Source organism: Lathamus discolor, chromosome 3 (genome assembly GCF_037157495.1).
Source record: "Lathamus discolor isolate bLatDis1 chromosome 3, bLatDis1.hap1, whole genome shotgun sequence".
Taxonomy (NCBI): Eukaryota; Metazoa; Chordata; class Aves; order Psittaciformes; family Psittacidae; genus Lathamus; species Lathamus discolor.
Window position 1 is genome coordinate 4,004,299 of NC_088886.1, and position 26,285 is coordinate 4,030,583.

The following is a 26,285-nucleotide window of genomic DNA, read 5'->3' on the forward strand; positions in this document are numbered from 1 at the left end:
AACTGAAAAGTCCCATTCTGAATGAAACTGCTCATGTCAGACACAGAATTCTAGAATGGTTTGGACTGCATGGGACCTTAAAGTTCATCTAGTTCCAACCCCCTGCCATAGGCAGTGACACCTTCCACTAGACCAGGTTGCACCAAGCCCCATGCAAGCTGGCCTTGAACACTGTGCCTTGGATGGGACATATATGTTTAAAAACATGCTTTAAAAGAATTTCAAGAAAACTTAAATTTTCTAGATATTCTGAAATTTTCTAGACATTCTGAATATAAAATCTATTATGCCACTGTCACAAAGTATGATCTTTGATAAATGATCTTAGGGCAGTAGCAGCAGAGACAGGGATTGCTGCTGCTTAGGACATGCCAAGTTAGTCCCTGTTTTTAAGTTTGCATGCCTGACTCTGCTAACTGCACGGTGAGACCTGTTCATGCAGAGGTGTTACTGATGCCCACGTCCACAAAATCGAAGGGTCAGTTAGCATTATAAACCAATTCACACAAGGCCCTTCCACTGCTGAAGCCAAGTCATTTAAAGCTAGCTTGGGTATATCTGCATCGGAGCTTGGCAAATTTTCAGGAGTGGTTTCCTAGATTTTTTTTTTTTCCCAAAGCAGGTTAATCATTCTTGTACAAGTCAGCAGGAACTAAGTGATGACGTTTTTTAAGGAGAAAAGATGCTGCCAGTTAGCTGATAAACAGTATTTAACTTCTGTGAAAAACAAAGGATCCTAGTTTCAACTGTGTTCAGAACTCAAAATACTAGAGGTGATGTTTTTTGCAGATGCTTTTTTCCAGCTGATGTGGTTCTCAATGCCTGCCTCTTCTGCATCCCTTTCAAAGCATGTTGCCCTATGACCTGTTTGTGGCAATACCACTTCTCTTTTCAGGAGTGGCTCTGTAGATACTAACTTGACCAAAACAAAAAGCCCAACATTCACTCACACCAAGTCACAGCTGATTAATGAGAGTGCCCTCATTAACACCCACCTACATACCCTGTTTTACATTCCAAGTTCATCACAGTTATAATCCCACCAACAACTGTCATTTTACACTCACCTGCTCCTTCAGCTGCTTGATGGATTGCTGGAGAGTCAGGATCTGGTTAAACAAAGGGCTCCTGAGTGTGTTACGTAAAAGAGTCAGGTTTTCAGCATGTTGGGAATCTCTCTTCTCACGCAGTTTGGCTTGCAGACGATCGAGGATCTGCAGCACCTGCTGTTTGTCTGCACCACAAAGCAATACACGTTAGGAATGAAGCTTCATTCCTCACTGGGTAACAAGAGTAAGCACTTTCAGGCTACATACCTGCAGCAGGATTTTCAGGCATGGTGAAGGGTATTTTTGGAATTGCTCAGGATAAGCTAGATGAGGTTTAAAAAGAAATCAAATAAATAAATTACATACACAAGCAGAATGTTAACAGATACACAGTCAACAAATTCAGTTATGAAATCCTAAGCTAACTATAACAAGCTTAATTAAAGAAAAATACTACCACCCCTGTGGTTTACAGCAAGTATTCAATGAAGCTCTCAATATAGTTGTACTGCAGCCTCAGCGCATCCCAAAATCCCTCCTTGTTCTGTGTGTTTCCTTCCATACCCTGGGAAGAATATGAACAACTCTTTCAAATATGAGTAAAAATGCATGTTATAAAAACCTGGCTTTGGTTATAAAAATCAGGTTATTATCCACAAAAACTGAAACACGGCTGTGTTCAACCAAATCGTTTTGAATATGGACATTAAAGTTGTGATATTTCAAATATACATACAGTTAAAATCTTCCTATTTTTTAAAAGAGACTTTCCACCCCATTAATTATTGTAGACAGTATTCTTATCACGACAGCTAAGCCCTGCTGCATGGCAACATAGGAGAAACCTTGCATCTCCCTATAAAACAATGAAGTTCCCTCCACTGACAAGACAACATAGTATTGAGGCCCCAGATTGGCCAAATCAATCCCTATTCCAACACATTCCTAAGGGAGTTCAATTCTAATCACAGTCCTGGTGCTGAGCAGGTGAAAGAAGCCCATTCCCTTCTCTTACACAAGCTCGCCTTTCTCTTTTCTATGCACATGACAAGCTTTTAAGGAACAGAATATCCTTTATCACACTCCTCCACAGTGCCAAACAGAACAGGTCCCCAACTGAGGCTGAGGCCTAGATGGCAGCATGAAAACAACAGGCTTGCAATTAGCAGCAATGATAAATTTGTACCCTTACTTGCATGTTATTACGCTGATGTGGAGCCTGTCATTCTGAAACCTATCAAGGCATTTAGACCAAAACACGTAAGAAACAAGATTTCTGCCCTTGGTACAAGCTCCTCTGAAAGAAGCCAGCCATTTCATAGCACAATTCGTTTTAACTCTACCCAGCATATAACTTTGGAATTTTAGAATAATGTATTTGGCATTATTTTGGAACATAAACAGCCACACATATATATATAGCTCAGTATACATATATCTCTCAGTATTTACTTTTTAAATCTTGCAATTCAAGTGTAGAAAGGGTCATATGCATCTGAATGTGACACCAGGATAAGCAAATCCCCAGGGGTCTCTCCCAGCAGGACCTCTGATCTTCCAGCTCTGCCCCTGATGCTGCCTGTGCTCACACTGAAAACATCTTGAGTTCTGGGAAGACACTTATATTTAATGAAATATTAATTATGCAGGTGAAAAGCTTCTCCTAAAGATTCAGATTAAGTGATTTACCTAATTTAAACAACAAAACAAACCAGCAGAGGTTTGTCACAGAGCACAATTGCAGATTTATGCACCTTTACTGTACCTGAGCAGCTTTGGCTCCTGGAGGGATTCCCACAGTACTTGGTGGGTTTGCATGCTTTCCACCCAAGGCCAAGTAAAATGAGTTGCTCTGCGAGACTATTAACAGATTTAGGAGGTCATTTCAGATCAAACTCATAGCAAGAGTTGAAGCAGCAAACCCATAGAACCCCTGACAGATTTTAAGGAACGCATCTGAACTTTTGTAGAGTGCTGTAGCTTTATTTTGTTTTCCATTTGAAATAAAACACTTCTAAGAGCACAGGAGCCTTTGATTCTATGCTGAGGCCTGATTCTGAAGAACAGATGAAAATACCATTTCCTTACACACTCCCGAGTCTTCATCTAAACCAAAAAGGTAAAACTTAACCTCTCTGACTAAAAATGCTGCATGAATCTTAACAAAACAGGACAAAGAATATGGAAACTTGTTCTTTCTTCCTAGTTTAACTTCCCTCCATTCACTTCCCTCCTTTGTTTTTCTAGCTTATATCAGCAGTTAAAAGAGGGGAAAAGAGAAAGCCCTAAAGCAAGCAAAACAACATCAGAAAGCGATGCAAAATAACTAAGGAAAAGTGGCTTGAAGAACCTTTAAACCAGCAGCAGGGCAAAGAAAAGATGAAACTCAGAAAAGAAATCCAGCATGGCAGTAAATAATGATGACTTGACAGCATCATGCCCATCTAACAGCTGAAGCCAAGAGGCTGGTCCAGCTCTCCAGCCCTCTTTCATGTATTTTGTTCTTCCCTTTCCATCTGCGCTTGCACTCATTCATCTGATCCCATAGTGAGCTGGAACAGGGAGCTAAACATGCAGGACAAACCCTTCACGTTTTGGTAGGGTAAGCTTTCTGCCCAGCTGGCTCTCAAGTGCCAGCACTGGCACACAGGAGGGTGCTGAGAAGTGCCAGGGCAGCAGGACCACACCTTGCAGCAGCAGCTCAGCTGCACTGGCAAACTGCATCCTAAGAAACAGCCTGCATCATTCAAACTAGCCCCAAAGTGCTGCACTGACAGTCCCCAAGATTAATCTGTTTTTCCATTACAGCGGGGGTAACAATAGCAATTATGGCAATGAGTACGGCTCCAAGAAAAGAAACATTTAGGCAGAAAAACATAGGTAAGAGATCTAGGCTCCATCTAGTCCGCTGGAGAAGGATGTGCAGAAGAGTGGGGGGAAGATTAAAGGAAGTTGAGCTGCTCCAAAGCATTGCTAAGAGCCACTGCGGACCACTCTGTGCTGGTGGATGCCAAAGTGGACCTCAACTCCAGTTTGTGTAACAGTTGAAGTTTACACAGCACTTTGGGATTCCTTGTGATCAAAGCTGGCCTCCAGCCAGCTTGCAGTGTTTTTTAGTGATTATTTGTGTGTGTGCAATATGGTTAAAACCACCCTTAGTATTATTTTGTTCCCCTTTCTTTCTTAAAAAAGAGAGTTCGGGGTGGGGGGAAAAGAAGCGTGTTACATTTTAAAGTAAACATCACCGTCTTGTGTGTGTGGATCTCTGAAAATATAAACTAATATAAAGTTTTCAAGTAATGTATAATTGAGGACAGGTCTCTATGACTAGCTTTTGGGCACCAGAGAAACACAAAACTCCATGCGCTATTGCGCTGTTTTAGGAGCCCAAGCAGCTTATCATTAAACAAATTCCAAATACCAGTGCTAAGTCTAAGCAGGGTGTCAACAGACAGTTGCTAAGTCAGGAGGTCCATTCCTAGGTGATAATTTTGAAGATCCAAAACAATTTGGCTTGGCATGTTAAAATCAGTGCACTCACTCCCCATTCAACTTCCTTAGCTCCATTCTCTGATTTCTAGAGTCACTGATTTATCTTATTGGTAGACAAAAAGGCAAGCCTCCGTTCAAAATTTGTCAGAACTCCCAGCATAACTGTAAAATCGTTGATAAAATAATGAATTTCAGACAGTTCAGTGTTTTTTAGCACCAGAAAAAAAGCCAACCCAACCTACACCCCAGCACAGCGTGCATCTGGGTTTTCACTGTCTTCACTTTTGAGATTTGAACTCAACCCATGATAGGGAGTGGGAAAGTTTCATGAGGTTTTGTATGAAATCTTAAGACTTGGATCTTCTTCAAAAGCAGACCAAGAAAAAAGGAATTCCCCCATGCTGATGCCAGCAGAGGTCATCACAAGAGCTGAAAGGTTTAAGTCTTCCATTGCCATCACTCCCCTGCCAGACGCCAATCAGAAACCACAGAATGGTTTGAGTTGGAAGGGCCCTTAAAGCTCATCCAGTTCCGACTGCCTGCCACGGGCAGGGACACCTTCCACTAGAGCAGGTTGCTCCAGGCCCTGTCCAACCTGGCCTTGAACACTGCCAGGGACAGGTCAGCTAGTGACTGATATGGTGCACACCACCTTCCTCATCAGAGAGAGCTCAGACTTGGAAAACTTCAGCCCAAATAGTTTTAAATTTGCTAAAGGCAAAACAAAGGGAAAGCAACATTTGTTGGTGTGGTCTGAATCCTAAATTGTCCTTACACAGCATCACTTATACCTCCAGATATTAGAAACTGCACAGTTCACACGCCATCAAGCAACTACGTCCTGTGAAAAAACACTGTTTTAACACGTATTTTGCTGTCCTACATGTTACGCTCCGTTTTCCACCCTGTTCTGAAACAATTCAGAATGTACAGAACAAGTCAGTCCAACCAAGCTTAGCATGCGCACACCTCACAGATGAAACGACCAAAACCTGCTGTTCTGCACAGTGCTGCTGTAGAGTGTGTAGACTGCTCCAGGCACTTAAAGAAGAGAACAACCAAACAGCGCTGTGAGTATCTGAACACAAATACACCACATCTCCAGGGTAAAGCAGGTCAAAGCTAAATATTATTGAACATAAAAACCCTACTCCACGGGCAAACCAAGTGCGTCCTGCTGTTACCTATGATTAGTGACCATAAGATGGAAAGCAAAAAAACAACCAAAACTTCTGCATCTGTGATCACCTGTCTCCATGCAGATGAAAATGAGCCTTACTCACTCCCAAGGCATGCTAACTTTCAACAAGCAGAACCTGAACTGCTGCGGACCTCAGCCTCTCAGGAAGCGCTGGTGTGGGTTCTCTCAAGTCTAAAAGAAGGGTGAGCTCATGCCAAAGCTGCTCTTCACAAAGCAACAACATGGCCTCAGAAACCTGTTCTCACAGAGCTTGTGGAAAACTTGTTTCTGAGTTAGAAATATTGTCTTTTACTGAAATTAGCCAATAAATCCTAAAGTTACTGTGATGGTGGTGTAGGCTATAAATCACTTCATGGGGGAACAGAGCTGTTAGACCTGGAACCATTCTGAATTTCTATGCTTCAAAAATCACAAGGAACATAAAAGAACTGTTTTCCTGTTAATGACCCCTAAATAAAAACCTGCTTTGTTAATAATCTCTGAAGTTTGAGAGGCACTGATGGAAAGTGTTACAAACCACGCATTACTTGCCTAGCACCACCTCCTCTCCTCATCATGACACGGCCTCTCCAAGCAATGGAAACTATTTGCTCAACACCAAGACAACTCGTGCCTCTTGGGACACTCCTTCAGGAGCCATGCAGTTCTCCCCAGCCTTTATGGGGCTGTCGATGAGACCCTGAGGGCCCTGGTGTCCAAAAGCTAAAGGGCATTGAGGTGGGAGTCTGTGGGCAAGGGTATGTATACTGACCATGGCAGTGCTCATATCCAGACATGGGTCAGGAGCTGAAGAAGTGAGGAGATGTAGGAAACGCTTCTCCAGAGGACCTACACCACAACCAAGCGCTAGCGCTGCCTGAAGAAGGAATTAAACCCCTCACAACAAGCTGACTCTACCTGCCGGGGGAGACATCCCCTCCCAGACACCACCACACCTGACAGCCCCAGTGCGACCAGGGCAGCGAGGCCTCTCCTCAGGCCCTCACCGGCCGCCGCCCCTCCGCCCTTCCTTCAGCCCTCAGCCCCACTGCCGAAGTCGTGCCCTCGGCAGCCTGAGGGGGCCGGGGCCGCGACCGAGCCGGCGGCGAGCAGGGGGCGGCGGCGGCGGCGGCTCCCCTTGGCTCCGGGGACGCTGCTGAGGGGCCGGGAGAGCGCGGTACCTGCGGGCGGGACGCGGCGCGGGTCGGAGCGGGGGGATGGCCGCCGGCTCGCACCTGGGCGGAAGCGGGAAGCGGCGGGCGAGCCCGCCTCACCTGCGGCGCAGGAAGCCGGGGCGGCGCGGCGGGGGAGCCGCCTCCCGAGGGACGGCCGGGCCGCAGCCCCCGGCGGGGGAGGGAACGGCCCGCAGGCAGCGCCCGGGCCCCGGCACGGCCCGGCGGGAGAGGCGCCGCTGCCGCAAGCGGCCCCTGCCCGGCTCGGGGAGGCCCGAACCGCCTGCCGGGCGGCAACGGAGAGCGCTGGCGAGACGTGACCCGAACTGGAGGCTCAGAGCGGGGCAGGGCCCGCTCTCTCCGTGCTGCTGCTGCGGGGTTTAGCTTAGACATTAGGAAGAATTATTCCCTGTGAGGGTGGCCAGAGAAGCTGTGGCTGCCCCATCCCTGGCAGTGCTCAAGGCCAGGTTGGACACAGGGGCTTGGAGCAAGCTGCTCCAGTGGAAGGGGTCCCTGCCTGTGGCAGGGGTTGGAGCTGGATGAGCTTTAAGGGCCCTTCCAACCCTAAACCATTCTATGAAGATGGGGACAGGGCATATAGGCTGAGGCTCAGGGCTGAAGCTCCCAAACAGGACACTGAGCCTGGTCACAGTAGCTAGTGGAAGCAGCTGCTTTGTGAAATGCAGACCTTAAAAGCAAATTCTCAGGCAATCCTGACTTGCCAGTGTCTAAATCATGGGCCTAAAGGGTATACCTGTCAATATGACCACCAGACTCCCCAGTGAGGGAAAAGTGTGCATGTGGGTATTGCTGAACAGTTTGGGGCTTTGGTTTCTTTTCCCTTGCAGTACATCAGTGTCTAAACACGAATTCAGAACCATTTTGAACTCAAATTCCCAGAGGCGAGGCAAGCCTCAGCAGCGCAGCCCCAACACTTCCCCAGAAGGGAACACCAAAAGCTGCAGGAGGGCTGGGACTTGGATGGAGTTAAGGGATAATAATACTTCCCCACAGAACACCAAACTGGCAGTGCACAACAGCTGCCTCTCACAGCACTCACCAGAACCAGCACTGCTCCTAACACCACTCTTGACACACACCATCTTACCTGTGGCTTTCAGGAGACGTGGCATATTGCCTGCCATGGCACTAAAAGCAAAGTTTCCCTACTGCTAGGTAGAATCATTGAACAGTTAGGGTTGGAAAGGACCTTAAGATCATCCAGTTCCAACCCCCTTGCCACGGGCAGGGACGCCTCACACTAAAAATACTTAATACAATACTAACAGTTGCAAAATACTGGACAGGTACCAATTTAGGTGAAGTTAACTGCAGGAACTGTGGGTGCTTTCTACCTCTGAAAGATGTACATTTGTCCACATTCAGATTTTTAAAGATATATATGTACACAGACATAAAATGGTCAAAGGAAACTCCAAAACCAATTTGTGTTCTGCTACCTGGTTTCACCAGCTCATTCGCAGATCTTATACAGCCCTTATAGCTGCACAGGGTAAGGGCTACAGAAGGCTTGGAAATTAATTTTACCTGTTCGGATTGTTTTCCCCTCATTCTAGTGCCCATTTCATTTTACTAAGCAGCAGCAGTTGCACTAAAGCATGCAACATGCTACGAACACATCATTCCATCCTCTTCCTTTAAAAATTCAGCCTCCAAATGCCTAACTTCCCAGTCCTTACTCTCAGCTTTAATTAATGTAGCGCTCGTGAGAAGTGACAATTTCCTTGACAGTGATGAACAGCAAGTCATGTATTTATCCATCCGAGAGATGCACTGCAGACAAGAGCCAAGCACTTTTCTCATCAGAGCACCTCAGTCTCGATCTCGGAGGGCTGAGTTCATGACAAAATACACTCTGGCCCCGGCCTTTCGCTTCCAGTTGCTGGAATGAGTATCAATTTTCATTTGCATACTTTGCTAAACTCAAGACTGCCAATTTGGTTTACACAAATCTCCCCAAAAGCTGTTAGATGGCAATATTTCACATCACTGGCTGAGCTCTTTGTCAGCCATCCACACGTTTTAAATCCATGGTTTGACTGATTTTGAGTAGCTGGGACTGTGACAAAGCTCTCGGTGGTACCAACCGACTTGTGTACAAATCACCATTCAGTCACCGAAATCATGACCAACAAAGCCAAAGGACTTCCAGAAGGGCTGTGCAATGAAACATTTCCTTAAATACTGCCTCAGACTTGCTTTCCCTGTTTTGCAGTTTCTAGGTCCCTACTTCAGGAAATGTTGCTAGAGCAGATGTAAGCTTAAGAGTGCCTTTCCTGGGTGAATTTACTCCACATTGTCTATCGCCTATAAACAGTCCATAATCCCCAGAAGTTCGTAACTGACAACTGAGGCCTTCAAAATCAAACACCACAAGGACATGAAATAACCTTCAGATAGGTTAGTTCTTGACGAAAAGTTTGGTAATGATAGAATCCCAGCCTGGTTTGTGTTGGAAGGGAGCTCAAAGCTCATCCAGCTCCAATCCCTGCCACAGGCAGGGACCCTTCCCCTGGAGCAGCTTGCTCCAAGCCCCTGTGTCCAACCTGGCCTTGAGCACTGCCAGGGATGGGGCAGCCACAGCTTCTCTGGGCACCCTGTGCCAGCGCCTCAGCACCCTCACAGGGAACAGCTTCTGCCTAAGAGCTCAGCTCAGCCTCTCCTCGGGCACCTTAAAGCCAGTTTCAAGTTTTCACCACCACAAAACGCCTCACAAAGAACAAACACTGATAAAGATAAAAGCTTGCCTCCTCCAGGCATTTAATATCCCTCTAAAACTAAAATAAACAGCACTTTAACAATAAATATCACAATTTAATGTGATAATAGAGTAAGAATCCTGAACTATTCACTCTGACTGCCGTGGGTATGCAGGACACAGTGGCACATGGCTGCCACAGCACTGCCCAACTCAGGGCCACGCAGAGCACCCTTTTAACCACTTCTGTGGGGCTTTGAAAACACTGTCACAGCACCAGCCAAACCCAGACACCACCAGGGACCAGACCCACATACAGCATTTCACCTGGTGGGCCAAAAGTCACAGCTTCGGGGCTCGGAAGCGCAGGGAGGGCTCACCTCTCTCAGGACAAACCCCCGCCCGACCCACGGCTCCCCGCCCGACCCACGGCTCCCCGCCCGGTTCAGGCACCGGGGCGGCCCCGCCGCCTCACCGCTCCAACACGCGGCACATGCGCCCTTCCCTTTTAACTCCGCCCCACACCGGCGCCACGCCTCCCGCGGGCCCGACCGGAGGCGGAGCGAATCATGGCCGACATCTTAACTAAGGGCAGGTGCGCGCCGACCGCCAGGTGCTGGTGGCGAGTGCCGCCATCTTTTATCAGGGCGAGGGCGCCATCTTGAGTAGGGGCACGCTCTGCCTTCGTCGCTGACCATTAGCTGCCTCGGGAGCCATGTTTACTGAGGTCAACCCCCCCACATCCCGCACTAGTTCCCTCATCAGCCCGCGAGCAATCCGTGCTGCCACGCTTCCCGCCCCTCTCCGCAGGAGAGCGGCCTTCCCCCCGCAGCGGGGTCCGCTCCTCCCTGCGGTGCCTTCGGGGCATGCGAGTCAGCTGACGGCAGCGGTGGCTTCCATCATGGCCGCCCGGCCGCCGCGGCTGCCGGCGGGGCCAGGGAGGAGGAGAGGCGCGGCGGAGGCGCGGATCCTGCTTGTCCTTCTGTGGTTCGCGGGTGCAGGCGTGGAGGGAGCGGCGGGCACGGAGCCGCCGCTGAAGTGCGACGAGCTGAGGCTGGGGCAATATCCTGAGCGCGGCCGGGGCCGGGGCCGTGCGGCGGGGCCTCGGTTGCTATGACGATGGGGCCGCGGAGGGGCTGGCGGTGCCTGAAGGGGGACCGCTCGTCCAACGGCCTCGGGTGGACGGAACCGGGCAGGTGGAGGGTGTGAGGGGCCTGACAGGGCCGGTGTGTCCCTCGGGTGTGAGGAAGCCTCAGGTCAGGAGCCCCGAGGGGTTCTCGGCTGGAAGGAGCAGGAGAGGGCACGTCAGCAGTGGCCTGGGGTCATTTTGGGGGTGTCCAAGGTTGGGGTGCCTCCAGCTTTCAAGGAGTAAATCCGCTGGGATGAGACACCCCTCTTCCCCACCCCTCCACCTTCTCATTGTTTGCAGGACGCTTGAGTGGGATGTGGTGTCTTTGCACCATGTTAATCCTCGCAGTCCAGAGGCGCAGGGTGCACGTGTTAGACCCTGACTCTCTAAAACCCTGTCAGGCCTTCCCCAGAAATCGTTTGTTGATGGTAGCTGGCCGTTACGGATCATCACAAGTATCAGGAAAGAAAAACTTGGAAAAGTTAACATCATCTCCTGCTTTCCTTGGTGCTGGGCATTAGAGTGGTGAGACACTGGAATGGGTTGCCCAGGGAGGTTGTGAGTGCTCCATCCCTGGCAATGTTCAAGGCCAGGTTGGATGAAACCTTGGGTGGGATGGTTTAGTGTGAGGTGTCCCTGCCCCTGGCGGGGGGTTGGAACTGGATGATTTTGAGGTCCTTTCCAACCCTAACTGTTCTATGATTCTATGATTCAGACCTGTTTGTTCCCACTCAGTGTTTTTTCTAGTCTAGATTCCTGGACAAGGGGTAATGGGTTAAAAGTTAAACAGGGGAGATTCAGGTTGGATGTAATGAAGTTCTTCCCTGCGCGGGTGCTGAGGCGCTGGCACAGGGTGCCCAGAGAAGCTGTGGCTGCCCCATCCCTGGCAGTGCTCAAGGCCAGGTTGGACACAGGGGCTTGGAGCAAGCTGCTCCAGTGGAAGGGGTCCCTGCCCGTGGCAGGGGTTGGAACTGGATGAGCTTTGAGGTCCCTTCCAACACAAACCAGTCTGGGATTCTGTGTTCATTGTTAGGTGTTCTTTGAATTTTGTGTGTTACTGCAGATTTCATCTTCTCAATCAAATGCCTCAATTTTAAGGTACTCTGATACTGAAATAAGGGAAGACGACTATGTTAGGCACGCTACCTTTTTGCCTTCAAATGCAGAGGCTGTGACTGATAAATATTGTTCCTTTAGGTAGTGCTGACTGCAGCACTAATTAAATGTGGAGCTTATGCGATATATTGGTGTATTAAATTGGATTAGCAGATTTAGTGTATGGTAATGTGCTGTTCCTATTTTGGGGGATGGGTAGGAGCTAACATCAAGGTGCATCCTAAATCCTCAGGGTTTAAAGAGGGTGGAATAAATTACTGTTAAACCTGTTGTAGTGTTTGATATGAAAAATGTTTTCCTCAATTACCTGAACATATATGTGTGACGAGCCTAAAATAGACAATAGTACCCAAGAACCAATGAATTGCACAAATCACACAGCATATGGTAAGGATTTCTAACTTGTATGTTGACACTAACTGCATTTTCCAAGGAAGTGTTCAATTTATGCATTTGTGTATCTGCTAGATGAGCTTTATAAAATGTGGGATTAGTAATATCATCAGTATGAAAGCCTAAACCACTTGTGTGGATTGGATGCTTTACTAAAAAATGAATGAATACATTGTCTCTGATTGGTACATTTGTAAGTGAGGTTTCTGGTAAATCTCTTCCATGTATGCTGTATCCTCTAGGCTCTGTCCTGCACTACTGTGATTAAAACAAACCATTCCTGTCATAATGATTTTGCATGTAATTATTAAAAGAATTGACACATGACAGAACAGCCTTCAAAATGTATTTCTTTAATAGAAATACTTTAAGGGAACATAGTGCCTTCCATCATCAGGAGGTTTTGGTGACAGAAGGCTCTGTTTTGAGAGCACTTACATTTATTTTGATAAGTTCTGGTGTACTTTGGAGTACAACAGTAAAATGCTTAAATTGATCACTTGGTTTGCCACTTCTGTGTAGCTTTTCTAATGTTCTCAGGTGCTGAAATAAATCATCTCTGTGTTAGTTAATAGCACAAGAGTTTTACTTTGTGTGCATTCATGTTTAAAACACATTTGTATGCTTGTTGTCTTTCATGTTTTGCTTTCCGTAAATGCTGAATGATTTTCTTCACTGGGATGCTCAGGGATAGGGAAGGTTTTCCAAACACTTTTCAGAGACTGGATGAAAATACTATTCAAAATGGATCTTTTGTAAAGTTATTCAGTCCTTTACATTATCTTCGACATTGTGTCCCTGATTGTAAATAGCCAGTCTTTGAGCAGAAAGTATATGATGTAGTTTGAGATGATTCTCAGCTCCGATTGTTGTCTAACCAATTACATTTGTGGTTGTATTTAATACACTACACATCAGAACAGGATATAAGCTTCAGAGTGGAGAAAGTTGCTAATAATTAACATGTTGTTTTCTATGTCTATGTAGTGTTTTTACACATATAGCAGGTTTTAGATTGTTCCCACAGTATTTGAGCTGTTTTTCACTATTACCTAAGTAATAAAAAGTTAATCTTCTGGATCATGCTTGAAGCACTGCTGTTTCTGAATACCTTTCTGATATCCATCACCCAAACAAATTAGGGTTTAATTCAAAGCATTGAAGTAGCCTTATTGAGTAACAGGTTTGGAGTCTTACTGGTGTCAGATTGTCAAGATGATTGTGGCCTTTTCTGTGTCAATATATGTTGACTGCTGCGGGTTTCTGAGTAGCAGAAAGCAACTGCTTTCTTTGCTTAATTTTTCTACATGGAAATAACACTGGATAGTGACTAATAGTCTGGCAATACATTGCAGACTTTTAGCAGATGTCACTTTCTGCTGTGATATCCACTTTGGTTCTCTTAAGAGTCATGCCTTAGATTAAAATAATGGAATAATAGAATAAGGTGGGTTGAAAGACTCCTTAGGAACTCGTCCACCCTCCTACTCCAAGCAGCACTGGCATTCAATTCATACCAGGTTGCTTGGGGATTTGTGCAGCCAGATCTTGAAAACCTCCAAGGATATGATGGCACGACATTTCTGGGGCCCCTTGTTCCAACATTTGACTTCTAATGAATCAGATGTTTTCTGTATGTCAAGTTCAGCTGTCCCATTGACTCATATTGGTGCCAGAATGGAAATTAAACCAGAATTAGGGCAGCAATTAGGTTTGTATAATTTACTTAATATGTAGCAAGGAAAAAATACAAGTAATATGTGTATGTAAGTTTCTATGACTTTTTAAAGTCATACAAATGACTTTTAAAAGTTATTTAAACAATAATACATGTGTGTACTGTGCTTTGTATCAAGACTTGCACAGTGGATCTTCATTTATTCATTTCACTTGTGTCTTGTCAGAAAAAGATGCTACAATGCACAGTTACTGATTAATTTCATATAATTTTTTTGTCCTCAGTTCAGTGTCTGCCAGCACCAAATATTACTTGCAAAGATCACCTTGGTGTAGAAAAAGTCTTTACAGGACACGAAGTTGGATTTTACAAGCCTATTGCATGTCGCAATGTGTAAGTACACTGTTACCTTTTGTTATAATTTATCTTTGTTTTCACATTGGTGTTTTTCTAAAACAGTTTGATGTGTTGACAGATGGAAAAAAGAGAAGATAGACACATATACACACCTATTGCCCAGTACTTAATCCTGTAATAGACACAATAAGCAATACAAGGATACAATATGCATGCTTATGAGTAAATCTGTCTCTGATTTAGACACTTTGTTTAGTTATGTTTGTGTCTTTGCTTTACCTTAGTATTTTACCTTTGCTTTACTTAGTACTTTACCCTGGCAAAAACTTGCCATAAATGCTAAAGCTGCATTTCACACATGTTTAAAATCCACACAGCTGCTGAAAGGAGCTGTCTGGGGACACTTCTCCAACCCTTCCCCTGATGTACCATATACTGAATGAGGGAACTGATCTAAATTTGAACTAACTTGGATCACTTCCCCAGTTTGAGTCACTTCAGGTGCTTGTGCCAGTGTGAGGATGAGGGCAACTCAAGGATGAAGAAATGGAGAAATGAGGGCTGGACTGCACTGCTCTGCCAGTGTCAGTATTGGTTTATGCCGGTTTAGAGTGTGCCTGTAGCTGCAGCTTAAGTTGTAGTATGTGTGAATATTGGGGAGTTTAAGTCTCAGTCCAGGTCCCCCCAGAATCTGTTTCAGAGGAACTGTTCTCTATTTTTAAACAATCTTTGTGTTTAATCAGATCCTCTGTGTCTTTTAAGAGCTTATTTCTGAAACATGAAAATGGTGGACCATGTTTTTCTAAAGCCCATTGTGAGTAGTGGAGAGCTCTGGGTACCAATAAATGTTCCAACTGGCCAATGCCAGCACCTGTCAGTACCATTTGTTTCTTCTTGTGGGCTTCATGCAGGAACCTTTTGCTTTTGTCCTACTGGAATCTTTGGAAATTAAACCACCAGTAATATTCACTGAGTATTCCTTATCACACCAGTGAGCAAATAACTCTAATGCAATTCTTACTGCTCAGTAATTTGCCTAACTCTGAAGTACAGCTCTGCCTCTTAGTTTCATAAATATTTTCCTCTGTATTTAGCCTTGTCAACAGTCAAAGCTCAGCAAATTGAAGAAAACATATTATTACGTCTAATCAAATTTAAATGCTAGCAAACTAGACTTCAGTCACATTTTTGTCCGGAAACAATTGCGTTTCAGTCCCATCTGTGATGGGGACTGAGAACAAGATGAGCTATACTAGTTTGATAAAATTGCTTCCTCTTTGGAGTAATTTTTCCATTTGGAGTTTTTTATATATGTGTTATTTTTGGTTTAATACATTTTCTAGAAACATGTTTTAAATGTAGCTTTTCATTACATTTATTAATGAAAAAATATATGTAGGCAGAAAAAGTCATCCTTCTTGGGATGTCTGTTACTTGATCATAACGATTCTTTATGGTGAACTAATCAATGGCTACACTACCAAAAGGACTTGCTGTGGCTTTCCCAGTCTCGTGACTGCTCGTATGGCAGAAGGGGGACCCTTTGTAGGCTTCCTGAAGTCTCCAGTAAAATACAGCTGGGAATGTAGGAAGAGTTATTGAAACTTGCCTTTGATAAAGTCCCAAAGCCAGGTAAAAATGGCAGCAAGATGAATACTACCCCAGGTTGGATGAAGCCTTGGGTGGGATGGTTTAGTGTGAGGTGTCCCTGCCCATGGCAGGGGGGCTGGAAGTGGATGATCTTGAGGTCCTTTCCAACCCTAACTATTCTATGATTCTGTGATTCTATCCTTCCTATGTATACTTGTCTAAAAAGTTGTTTAATCACTGATCATTTATGCAAGCCTTTTATAAGCCATTTTGAATATTATATAACTATGAGAAACGTTAAGTAGGAATCTCCAGCCTAATATTGCAACAATAGGTCTGCGGTTTTTACTGCTTTTTGGAGATTTTCTAGTCTTATCTGAGTTTTGATGGAAATTGTACCTGTCTTCTGGCAGAAATAACTGCACATCATTTAACTAGAAAATTAATTTGTGAAGGCATCTTCCCATTAGCAGGATTGTCCTAGCATGGGGACATCAGGTTCAGCTCTCTTCGTAGCTTTTGGAAAGGATAAGTCAGCAAGCTTGCCTTAGCCAAACTGTAATTCACCAGCAGTCCAGATAACAGTTCTGGGATTCAGTTATTACAGGGCAAGACCAGGAGATGTTATGTGTTTGTATAAGTGGATGTGTTCAAGTTCAGCTGCTCCCAGTGTTAGTTCAAGGGAAAGCTTGTAAGTGCTAATGAGATTACTCCAGCACAGTCAAGGTTGGTTTGGTTTGGTTTTAATTTGATGTTTTGGAGGTAGTTTTTTTCTCCCTGAGCTCTAGAACTCCCCACATGGGCACTCTGGCATGTATTTTGCTTAATATGTGCAGGCCATGACTCTGCAGACTTGAAATGTCTGTTGCTCAAGTATTGCCATTCCAGGAAAGGAGTCTACAAAACAGTACTCTGTGAAATTCATGAAGTTCAGTGTGGATGGGTCCTTGAGAAGTGCTAAGAGAACCAGAAAGAGCACAGGAACCACCATGACCAACGGCACTACCTATGTATTATTATCAACTGATGTGGAAGATCTGGAAGAACATTTTTAGCATGGCAGGTGGAAGAAACATATGCAGAGAAAATTAAGAGCTGAGAAGCAAGAAAAAATCAGATGAGAAACTGAAAAGAAATTGCATCTTTTACCCAACTGTAGCAATTCACTTAGATGCCTGGGATGTGTTATTTTCCTACTCGCTGGTTTAGTCTCCAGAGCGTATTTTTGTCTGAAAGAGTAAGACAAAGGAAATGCAAGAGTGGATGCAGCTTTGTTACACTATTATCATGCTTCCATTTCAGACTAGATTCCTTCTGCCCATCAGTTTGATGCTGACTAGGTTGCACACTGTTCTGCTTTTAAAAGCATCTCAATGTGTAGGCAAGTGCTCGGTTTATTGCTAGTTTTGATCAGGAGCATCTCAAATGAAACTGTGTTCCCACCTTTTGTGTAAGAGCTTGTTTTATGCTTTAGTGTCCTTGGAGAGTTGTTGACACTTTTGTAGTTGATAAACAATTTCCAACAGTTTCCCTCAATTTTCAAATAAATCCATTAGTGTTCTTTACAGTAGAAACAAGACAGTTCTCAAGATGATAATTTACGTTACGTTAGGTTCCAGGAATGCCCAGTACATTCTGTGTTGCTAATAAGTGCTAAGTAACAAATATTGAGGTAAGAGGCATGATTTAATCCCTTAATGTTGCCATTAAGTTTTAAAGTCAGTAAATCTAGATAATAAGCAAAAAGGTGGATCTTTATTTGGCATTGAAAGTGCTTAATAAAGGTGCTTGGACCTTTCTCAGCTCCTGTCTTTCTGAAACGATGTTTTATTCAACTGTCAACCGAGAGCTTAATTTGAATGTATTATATAATCACTGGGACATAGTAGTGCATGTATCAAAGCAGTGAATTAATGAATATTTTTGAAGTTCTAATTGCAGTTGGGTTTGCTTTTCTTTTCAGAAGCTAGCTGTTCGCCAATGCAGCAAAGGGTGCAGCAAGTTCTAGTGTTGACAGCTATATGTTTCTAGTTCACTTATTAGTATAAGTTACTTACAAGTAAAGTTACACATGGCTAGGTGGCCAGAATGGTGCCTATTAGCATACATCTCAAAAAATCTGTTGTGTCTGTTTATTTTGTATTTCTAACCATGGGATGCTTAACTTTAGAATGCCTCTGTACATCTTCGTACCATTAGCAGTCCTTTTTGGTTGTGAGTTTGTGGCATTTACAACCTTTAGAGTGTAGTAAATTGATACATGACTGACCCTTTTTATTGAATCTTTCCTGCATCTTCTTCAACCAGTGGCCGTGGTTCATTTCTCCTTCAGATCTCATTGCAATTCCTGTCTCTGCTGACATCTCACCTGTCTATTCTGTTCCTCTCAATTTGGCTGAGTGTGAGACTAATGCCTACAGACAGTGTGCATACACTTCTTAGCTTTCTAGGGTTGTCTCAGTAGGGCTGAACTGTTAGGAAGTACTCTGTGAAACTGGGGATTATGTCCTGACAAGAAATCATGGTTTAGTTTTGGAATAGTCTGTATTCTGCAAGAGTATAGTCAAGTTGCAACAGCTGAGGTTACTTTATGGAGGCTGCCTACCCTATTTGAAAGCTTAATATTATCAATTCTGTGTCTGTTAACTGAAGCTAAATAACAGTCTGTAGGGTTTTTAAAAAGCGAAGCAGCAGGCAAATGACTCACTACTTTAATTCTCAAAAGTATGAGTGAATATATCTTGCAGTCATTGTCTACATTGCTTATTTCTTTTGGCAGAAATGGATATTCATACAAAGTGGCAGTGGCTCTGTCCTTATTTCTTGGATGGCTTGGAGCAGATAGATTTTATCTAGGCTATCCTGCATTAGGTAAGTTTCTTTCTTATTTTTTCTTTGAGATAAAGCTTATTGTTATGATTGAGTTGTATGTGTATATTTATATTTTGAGTAATGAAGTCTGACAGTCATGGTTTTAATATTTACAACTAGAATCCTTACTTTATTGTCAAGTAAGATAAAATTCTGCATTATGTTCAGCCTGCTATTCTGTTGGAGTAAGTGGTGGCAAATGGGTATGTAGTTGTTCCAAAAGATAAAATCCTAATAAGCAAACTTGATTATTGGTATTCATAGTTTTGCTTTACATTTAGTTTGCATTGATGTTTACCCCAGCATTTTTTGTGAAGCACTGAAACAGAAGAGGTTTTGACTTATGTGCCAGCTATTTAAATGATGCTTGATTTTACTAGGAAAATAATGGACAAATTTTACAGTTTTGGGATATGGAATTTATTCTGGCAAAGAGATACCTTCAAAATAGTTCATGGTATTAATAACAGTTCTGCAGAAACTGGGACCTTTAATAAGACCTACCTCTGGCTAGTGTTTCTAGGACCTTATTCCCAGGGTGGTGTTGCCATTGGCTTTGAAATACAGGCAGTATTTACTGGCTTTGTTTCTGAGCTGGGCAAATGGAGTAAATTTAAGCCTAGGTAGCATGGAGCAATGAATTAGGAAAAGCTACATGTTACTACCACTTCAGCTTGAAATTTTGAGTTTCTGCCCACTAAAAGCAAATCCTTGTTGTTTTCATAACATTCTCTGGCCTTCTCAGTAATCTTGTGTTTAACATCTATGTCTTTTTTAACCTGAGATTCTCTAATTAACACTTACTTTGTTCATCTGTTTCACAAAATGATCCATTTTTGAAAGTGGTCAATAAGGTGCATCTTTTTGTTATTCCATTGCATTTGGAATAATAATTTGCATTAATTACTTTGTAATATATCATCGTAATATAGATTTATAAATCCTCCGTTCTTCTATAGACGTTCTTTATGGCTTATGCTTGTTAACCCTACTGGAATATACTGTAGCCAGTAACCAAAGTTAAAAAACTTAAACTCTTTCACAGTCACATTTTCAAGCTTTTGGCAAAAGCAAATAGGTAAGAGTAGAAGATCAATACATTGGATTCCTTTACAGTGGTTGATTGGAGATTTTTGAGGTCATCCATGCCTTGGCAAAAAATGGTTAAGAAAGGTTAATATCATTGAAATACTTTGTGCAAGCATAATAAAGGCTGTAAACCACTCTTTGGTTTATTTTTTTTCCTTCTTTTTTTGCTTAAAGAGCACACAAATACAAGCTGTTGAATGTGAAGAAATCAGGAAAGCAACCTCTTCTTCTCCCACACACTGTGAACTAAACCATAAGTTACTACTGTGTAAGAGCACTATTTTTTCCCTCCATGCTTTAGAGGAGTTTATTTTCTCAGTGTGATCTGCTTGTTGGGGAGGGAAGTGAGGAGGAAGAGAAAAAATCAACTTTACCCTGCACTCCAGAAATACATGCCAGGTTCAGAAACAGTTCTTCTACATCCAGTATAATGGAGCAGCCAGTTCCTCAAATAAACTGGAGGTGCTCTTGGAAATGCCAACTGACACTGAAGTTCAGGACCAGAGCTTGGAGAAGTGTCATGATTATCTTAAATGGTGACTGCACTCAGTGCAGGTAATAACAAAGTAAACCATTTTCCAGAGTTTGGCATTATTTAATAATCTCAACTGTTGTTTCCTAAGGCCAACATTTAGCTGGCTGTTTCCCTTGTGTTTTGCTATGCTACTGCCAGGCTAACTGTGTCTGGCTGCTGCAAATCTCATGGGTCAGCCACTGGGAACAAGTTGTTTTAAACAATGAAGTACTTTGGGTTTTGCATGTTTAAGTGGCACGACTTCAGCTGCAATATGCACGTAAGTTTTCTTTCTCTAATCAGCTGGAAAACCACCCTACTACTTTACTACTCTTTCATCTTCTTGGTCGTTAGGTATTTTTCCCCTGTGCTCTCTGACTATTGTGTTGTTCCATGGAGAGGTTATAAACTGTCTCCCTGGCATTTATAAATCTGGCTAGTTTCATCTTGTCAACTCTGGGAGCCGTATCCAGACTGTGGGATGCTCTTCCTGCAGCGTGCATGCAGTTACTCCTCCGTATGCAGCCTCATAAACAGGGCATGGGGGAGAGGAGGTGGTATGTGGGAGAGAATTCTGCTTCTGAGAGAGAGGGAGCACATAGGAGGAGGTGGAGGTCAGGAGAGTTTAAGGTGTTTGACCAAGAGCAGGCTTATTCTTTGGAGAAGGGCTTTTACTAGAGGTTTTACTAGCAGGTATCATGCAGCACAGCTCAACTTGTAGCTGTGGGGAAGAGGTGTTCTGGGATGCCACACTGGCTGACGTTGCCAGTGTGTTCTCTTGCCTCAGAAGTGTGTCGGCCGTTGTAAGCACAGGAAGGATATGTTTTTCAGCAGTGAGCTGTGTTTTCTCTGTACATCATAGCCTACAACTGATTTAAATGCAACAGATACACATTCCTCCTCATACTGCCTATGCCTGGGTAAAGAGACAAATGTCTTCACAAAGAGTATCTCATTCTCAAAATAACCTAGGTGTTTGCATAGCTCAAATGGAGTATTGCTTATATATGCTACTCATTGCATTATATTCATTGTATAAGACACTGCTGATGTTAAAACTAAATTTAAGACAGCCTCCTTCTTCTGAAGGCATTTTCCAGATGAAGTCTGCCTTGCGTGGCAACTTCTAATGAAACATTTATCTGTTAGTTGCTATTCCCATATATTTTCTATTAATCTTTCATTTATTCAGACAAAAAATAACATTTTTGAATACCAGTTAAAAAGAAATGTTTATATTCATTTAATATGTATTCAAAATAAATTCCTATTTCAGCAAAAATACAAAAATGATACAAAGGATTTTTTTGCCAAAGTAGCGTGTTCTGCAAATCAAATCAGTATGTGCTGCAACTCATGGGATGGTAGAAAGTCTCTCTCTATTCACAAGTAAATTTTGCAGCTCAAGTTGGGATTATTTCTGCCTGTGCCTCAATCAAAGAGAAGAAAATTTCCAGTTTTATGGTTATGCAGTTTTGTCTTTCCTTGTTTAAGAACATTTATCTATTAAAAATATGAAATTGTTAATGTTTAATATCTTTGAAGTGTATTCAGGATGTAGAAATATGAATATATGGTTTGGTTCTTCCCCTGAGAATTGAAAATCTTTAACTTTAGGTCTGTTTCTAGATGTATGTATATATATATATATATATATATATATATATATATAGTGCGATGGGGAGAGAGTTGGAATGTGATTGCCACAGAAACCCATGAACTTCATAGTGAATGGCTTAAACCTGTTTTCCTTTTTTAGGTTTGTTGAAGTTTTGCACTGTAGGATTTTGTGGAATAGGGAGCCTAATTGATTTCATACTTATTTCAATGCAGGTAAGTCATGGCTTTCAAATCAAGCTACAAATCTGCTTGTGTTAAAGCTTTGATTTAATTGCTAATATTTTGTTAGCATTTTGGCCTTAAGGACTTTTCTGTATTGAAAAATAAAGGCATTTATCTTAGCATTGTAGGTTGATGTTGTAGAATATGGGCATGAAATATCAATATATTTGCTGTTTGAATTAAAAATTAGATTAGATATCTATAAATACTTGCAATGAATAGCTCAGAAGCTATAGCACCATAAATTCATCTTTGTCAGAACCTGTGAGCTCTTTATGTGATGCAGAATATTGGACTTTGCATGAGATGTCCTGCTGTTCCCAAAGTCCTGAAGCTCTGCGTTTGCATGTGCTTCATTCTCATGGAGCCCGTCATCTGGGGTGTCCGTGCAGTGTGCAGGAGGGGAGATTGCCATTTCTTTTTCCGCATCTCCTCCAAGTACAAGTCCCATGTCACCCGAGAGCTGTCACTGTAGGATTCATGATGTTTAAATCCCCAGCTGGGGTGACATTTTGTGACATCATGAAATTGCCAAATTGTCTTATTCTGCAGTGCATCCATTTAGCATGAATTGCAAATTGCCTGTGATGAACTTAAAATGCATTTTGAATATGGGATTTGTTTATATGGGTTTATAGATGTATACACAAAGGTGCATAATTTTAAAATATATATCTTTTAAATTATATGCATTCTCAAATTCCTTTCTGTGCTATCACATAGCTATCACATCTTGCCTCAGATCACTTACAGATGCAGTTGAGAGTATTTTTCTTTCATCTCTCCTTATTCATCCCTGTGGTGACCCCACATCAATTTAGCATTTACAGAACAAAAACCTCATGATCTTTTCTCCTTCCCTCCACTGCTTACCTGTGCACTATTTCAGGGATATTTGTCATCAACCTAATTCTCCCCTGCCTACCCTCCTTTGTTCAAAGAGAGTGGTTTGGAGCCCACTCATGAGTTAGCCCCATTTTGTGACTCAAATCCTCATTGACTTAACTTAGCACCAGTGCCTGGCTGTGTAATTTTGTTGATTAGAAGCCATAGGGAAATGTTCCTTCTGAGACAGCGCTCGCTAAAACAGTTAAACTAAAGCATAACTTCAAAATAAATCTAGTTTCTGTTTGACTAATTAAGCATGACTAATTTTATGATGGGAAAATTAGCAGTAATTGAGACATTAGCACAAAGTATATGTTTCACTTTATATTGAAAAGTCTTGGTTCTTTTTCTCTTGTAGATTGTTGGACCTTCGGATGGCTCTAGTTACATTATAGATTACTATGGAGCGAGGCTTACAAGGCTCACTATTACCAATGCCACGTTCAGGAAAATGCAGACCTATCCTTAACCCTGGCAATAAGTGTCACAAATAGGTGCATTTCAGTTTCACAGATGGATCCAGTCGTCCACTGAAATTGCTGATGACTTATTAATTACACTTCATCAGAACTGAATACTAAATATACATGGAACAAAGATGATAAAATATGAAAATTCCTCAAGTGAATGAGTTTACCTCAAAGGCGCCAAGTTTCTTTGTGACTGCTCTATTTCTGTGAGCACATGGTTTGTTGCCAAGTTGTACCATTTGTGAAATGTGCAGACTTCTGCGATTTGCACTGACGTTCTTCTGTGTCTGTAAGTATAATTTAGAGTGTTATAGAGAGGTGGAGAAAGATTTGTTCAGAACAACTATGCTGATCTTTAGTCCATCGAAATTGATGAGGGTTTTAGCATGGCTGGGCCAGGATTATACTTGGGGTCTGTTTTTGAAGCTATGTGTAGCAGTTTGTAAATGAACTTAAATATCCCAAACCACAGAAACGGCCTTTCTATCCTGTTAGTTAAAATCCAGATGGCCCTAAATCTTGTGCTGATGGATCCTTTGAAATTCCATTAATTTAAATAATTATTTCTCTAAAGGTTAAAGACAAATTTTGGACAAGTTGCAAAATCTGGAGAGTGCTGATCAGCATTAGAAATATGGAGGCATAGAAAAATAGGACTGTAGATAATAAATCACAGAAAGGGAGTGTGGATGTTGGGGTGCCCTGAGGTTAGAATAGGGAATAATCATTCTGCTTATTTTGATTTTTTCCCCTCCTTTGCAACCATCTGTAGTGAAATACCTTCTATTTCTGAAAAGAAAGTGGTGTATGTATTTTACAACCACAGAATGTCAAAAAAGTGAATTCTTTGCACTAACAAAGCCCTTAAAAGGATGTTGGTTTAGATCAGCTATGTTTCAGTGAAATGAGTTCTGTGTCCGTCAAAGTTGGTTGACCAAAGTCTTTAGAACACCCAAGATTTACCTAGATATTCCTTTGAAGAAAAGTGTGTGCACAGCAACATGTTAACAGAATCTTTCTGTTATTTGACCAATTTTAAACATTCCCTTCACCTTCTCATGAAAACTGGCAAGAACTGAGTGAAAAATCCATGTGATACAAACTATAGTGTAGATAGTTTTCAAAACTTTGGGGCATTCTTTTGTGGTTTTTTTTTCAGATGAAACTTTCAGAATGGTTCTCATGTCTCCACAAAAGGTATTTTTAAGGGAATTACAAAAAATGAGATTCCCAGATTGATCTTTAAAAGTGCAATTTGTGGGTTTTAGACTCTCTTAAGCCTACACTGGCTGGTGCACAGAAAGCTTTGTAAAGAAATCAAGTTTTTTTCTAAATCGGCATAACCTGACATATGTAATGAGAATAAATCATGGGGAGTGTTTTGTGCTTAACACTAATTCTTTCCTTCACACAAGGAAGATGTAGTTTTGGAATACTTGCGTTCTGCTTCTGGGTTCAAAAAGACAAGAACGCTGTTAGCTTCGTTCACTTGCCTCATGTTTGTTTTATCTCCCTTTTGTCTCTCTTTCACTGAATGCTCTTTGTACGTTTTTGTTTCCTGAAACTCTCAGAAACAGACAGGAAGTTGATGGAAAATAACTGTTTGAATCAAATAAAATCTCGTGGCTAAGGTCATCTTGTGGCTTGTCTGCTCTGTTTTTTAACCCTGAAGCTGATAATATAGCTATGAAAATAGGAAAATACAATGGACATCGTAATAAAAAAAATACCCTTGGGCAACTCATGACACAGGATTTCATTCTGAAATGTATTTCCATGTGTACTAGTAGCAGAGAGCTTGGCTTCATGATTTCAGCAGCCCATCTTGAGCTTCATTATCTGTAAAAGAATACAGGAGCTATTTTGTGTGAATCAGATGAAAATATGATTAGTTAGGAGGTCCATCAGATAGTTTGTTAATCCCAGAAACCATGTAGCCAACAGAGAGAAGGATTTGTTACTCCAAGTTACAGTGTTTCTTTAGGAACAGAAGATGGGCCGCAACCAATGTAGGGAACAAAAGCTGTTATGGGACTCCCACATCCTGATGCTCTCTGGTTTGTGATACCTGTGCACGCTGTTGCCAGGAACACACTGCTTTATCATCTCTTCCCTTGGGATGGCATTCCACTTGATCCTCTATCTTGTCTTAACAACTTCTTTCACAACCCTTTGCTTTGTCTGTAAAGCCTTTTAGAAATCAGCGCCACAGATGGCATAACCTTTTCAACTTGTACTGAGTACTGTAGAAATTATGTTCCATACATGAACACACTCATCTGCATTTCTACATACCTGTTTAATTGCCTAGCTGAAGTTTAGAGAGGGTTAACTGAGTAAGCAGATAGGAACTGCGGGGCCAGTAGTGAGGTCTTTGTTTTCATCGTGCAATTATCAGATATGGCATGTTTGCCATAAGGGCTGTGAAAAGTGTGATGTGAGATGTAAAGCTGTCCCACTGTGCTAATAATAAATTGGCTACAGTAATATTTATCAAAATGTCTGTCCTGTGATGATTTTCTGTGTTGCTGCCTGCTTGAGCTTAATCCTGTCAATCAAGTTCTCCACCCCAGTGTTCCTGTAGTTCCCGTTGCTCTGACTGTGCTGAATAATCTTCTCTCTGGATTGTTTTCATAAAAACAGTTGCAAAGCAATAGAAATAATTAGACAATATTCTATATCATCCTCCGGCCTCCTTCTCAGATAAAATGATAGCTGCTGGCCCTGCAGATATTC

At 42.5% G+C, this 26,285-nt stretch overlaps 2 protein-coding genes across 6 annotated transcripts in view; one reads left to right on the forward strand and one right to left on the reverse strand.

Moving 5' to 3' along the window:
• The window catches only part of PATJ (PATJ crumbs cell polarity complex component), a 155,111-nt gene extending 148,120 nt beyond the window's left edge, over positions 1 to 6,991 (reverse strand). For 4 of the 5 annotated variants that reach the window (XM_065673193.1, XM_065673191.1, XM_065673194.1 and 1 more), the window contains exons 1-3: positions 6,903 to 6,991; positions 1,317 to 1,372; positions 1,068 to 1,234 (exon numbers count right to left, since the gene is read on the reverse strand). In XM_065673193.1, the coding sequence (XP_065529265.1) occupies positions 1,068 to 1,234; positions 1,317 to 1,338 (189 nt within the window). In that variant the 5' untranslated portion in view covers positions 1,339 to 1,372; positions 6,903 to 6,991. Of the gene's footprint in view, positions 1 to 1,067; positions 1,235 to 1,316; positions 1,373 to 1,785; positions 1,807 to 6,902 lie in introns of those variants that run through there. The other variant, XM_065673192.1, reaches the window with a different exon arrangement.
• A 3,321-nt stretch (positions 6,992 to 10,312) lies between these two features.
• TM2D1 (TM2 domain containing 1) lies at positions 10,313 to 25,184 on the forward strand. Its single transcript, XM_065673196.1, has 6 exons — positions 10,313 to 10,674; positions 12,171 to 12,244; positions 14,213 to 14,321; positions 18,655 to 18,746; positions 22,109 to 22,182; positions 23,438 to 25,184. The coding sequence occupies exons 1-6, from the start codon at positions 10,328 to 10,330 to the stop codon at positions 23,546 to 23,548; spliced, it is 807 nt and encodes a 268-aa protein (XP_065529268.1). The 5' UTR covers positions 10,313 to 10,327; the 3' UTR covers positions 23,549 to 25,184.
• Positions 25,185 to 26,285: the final 1,101 nt, after the last annotated feature.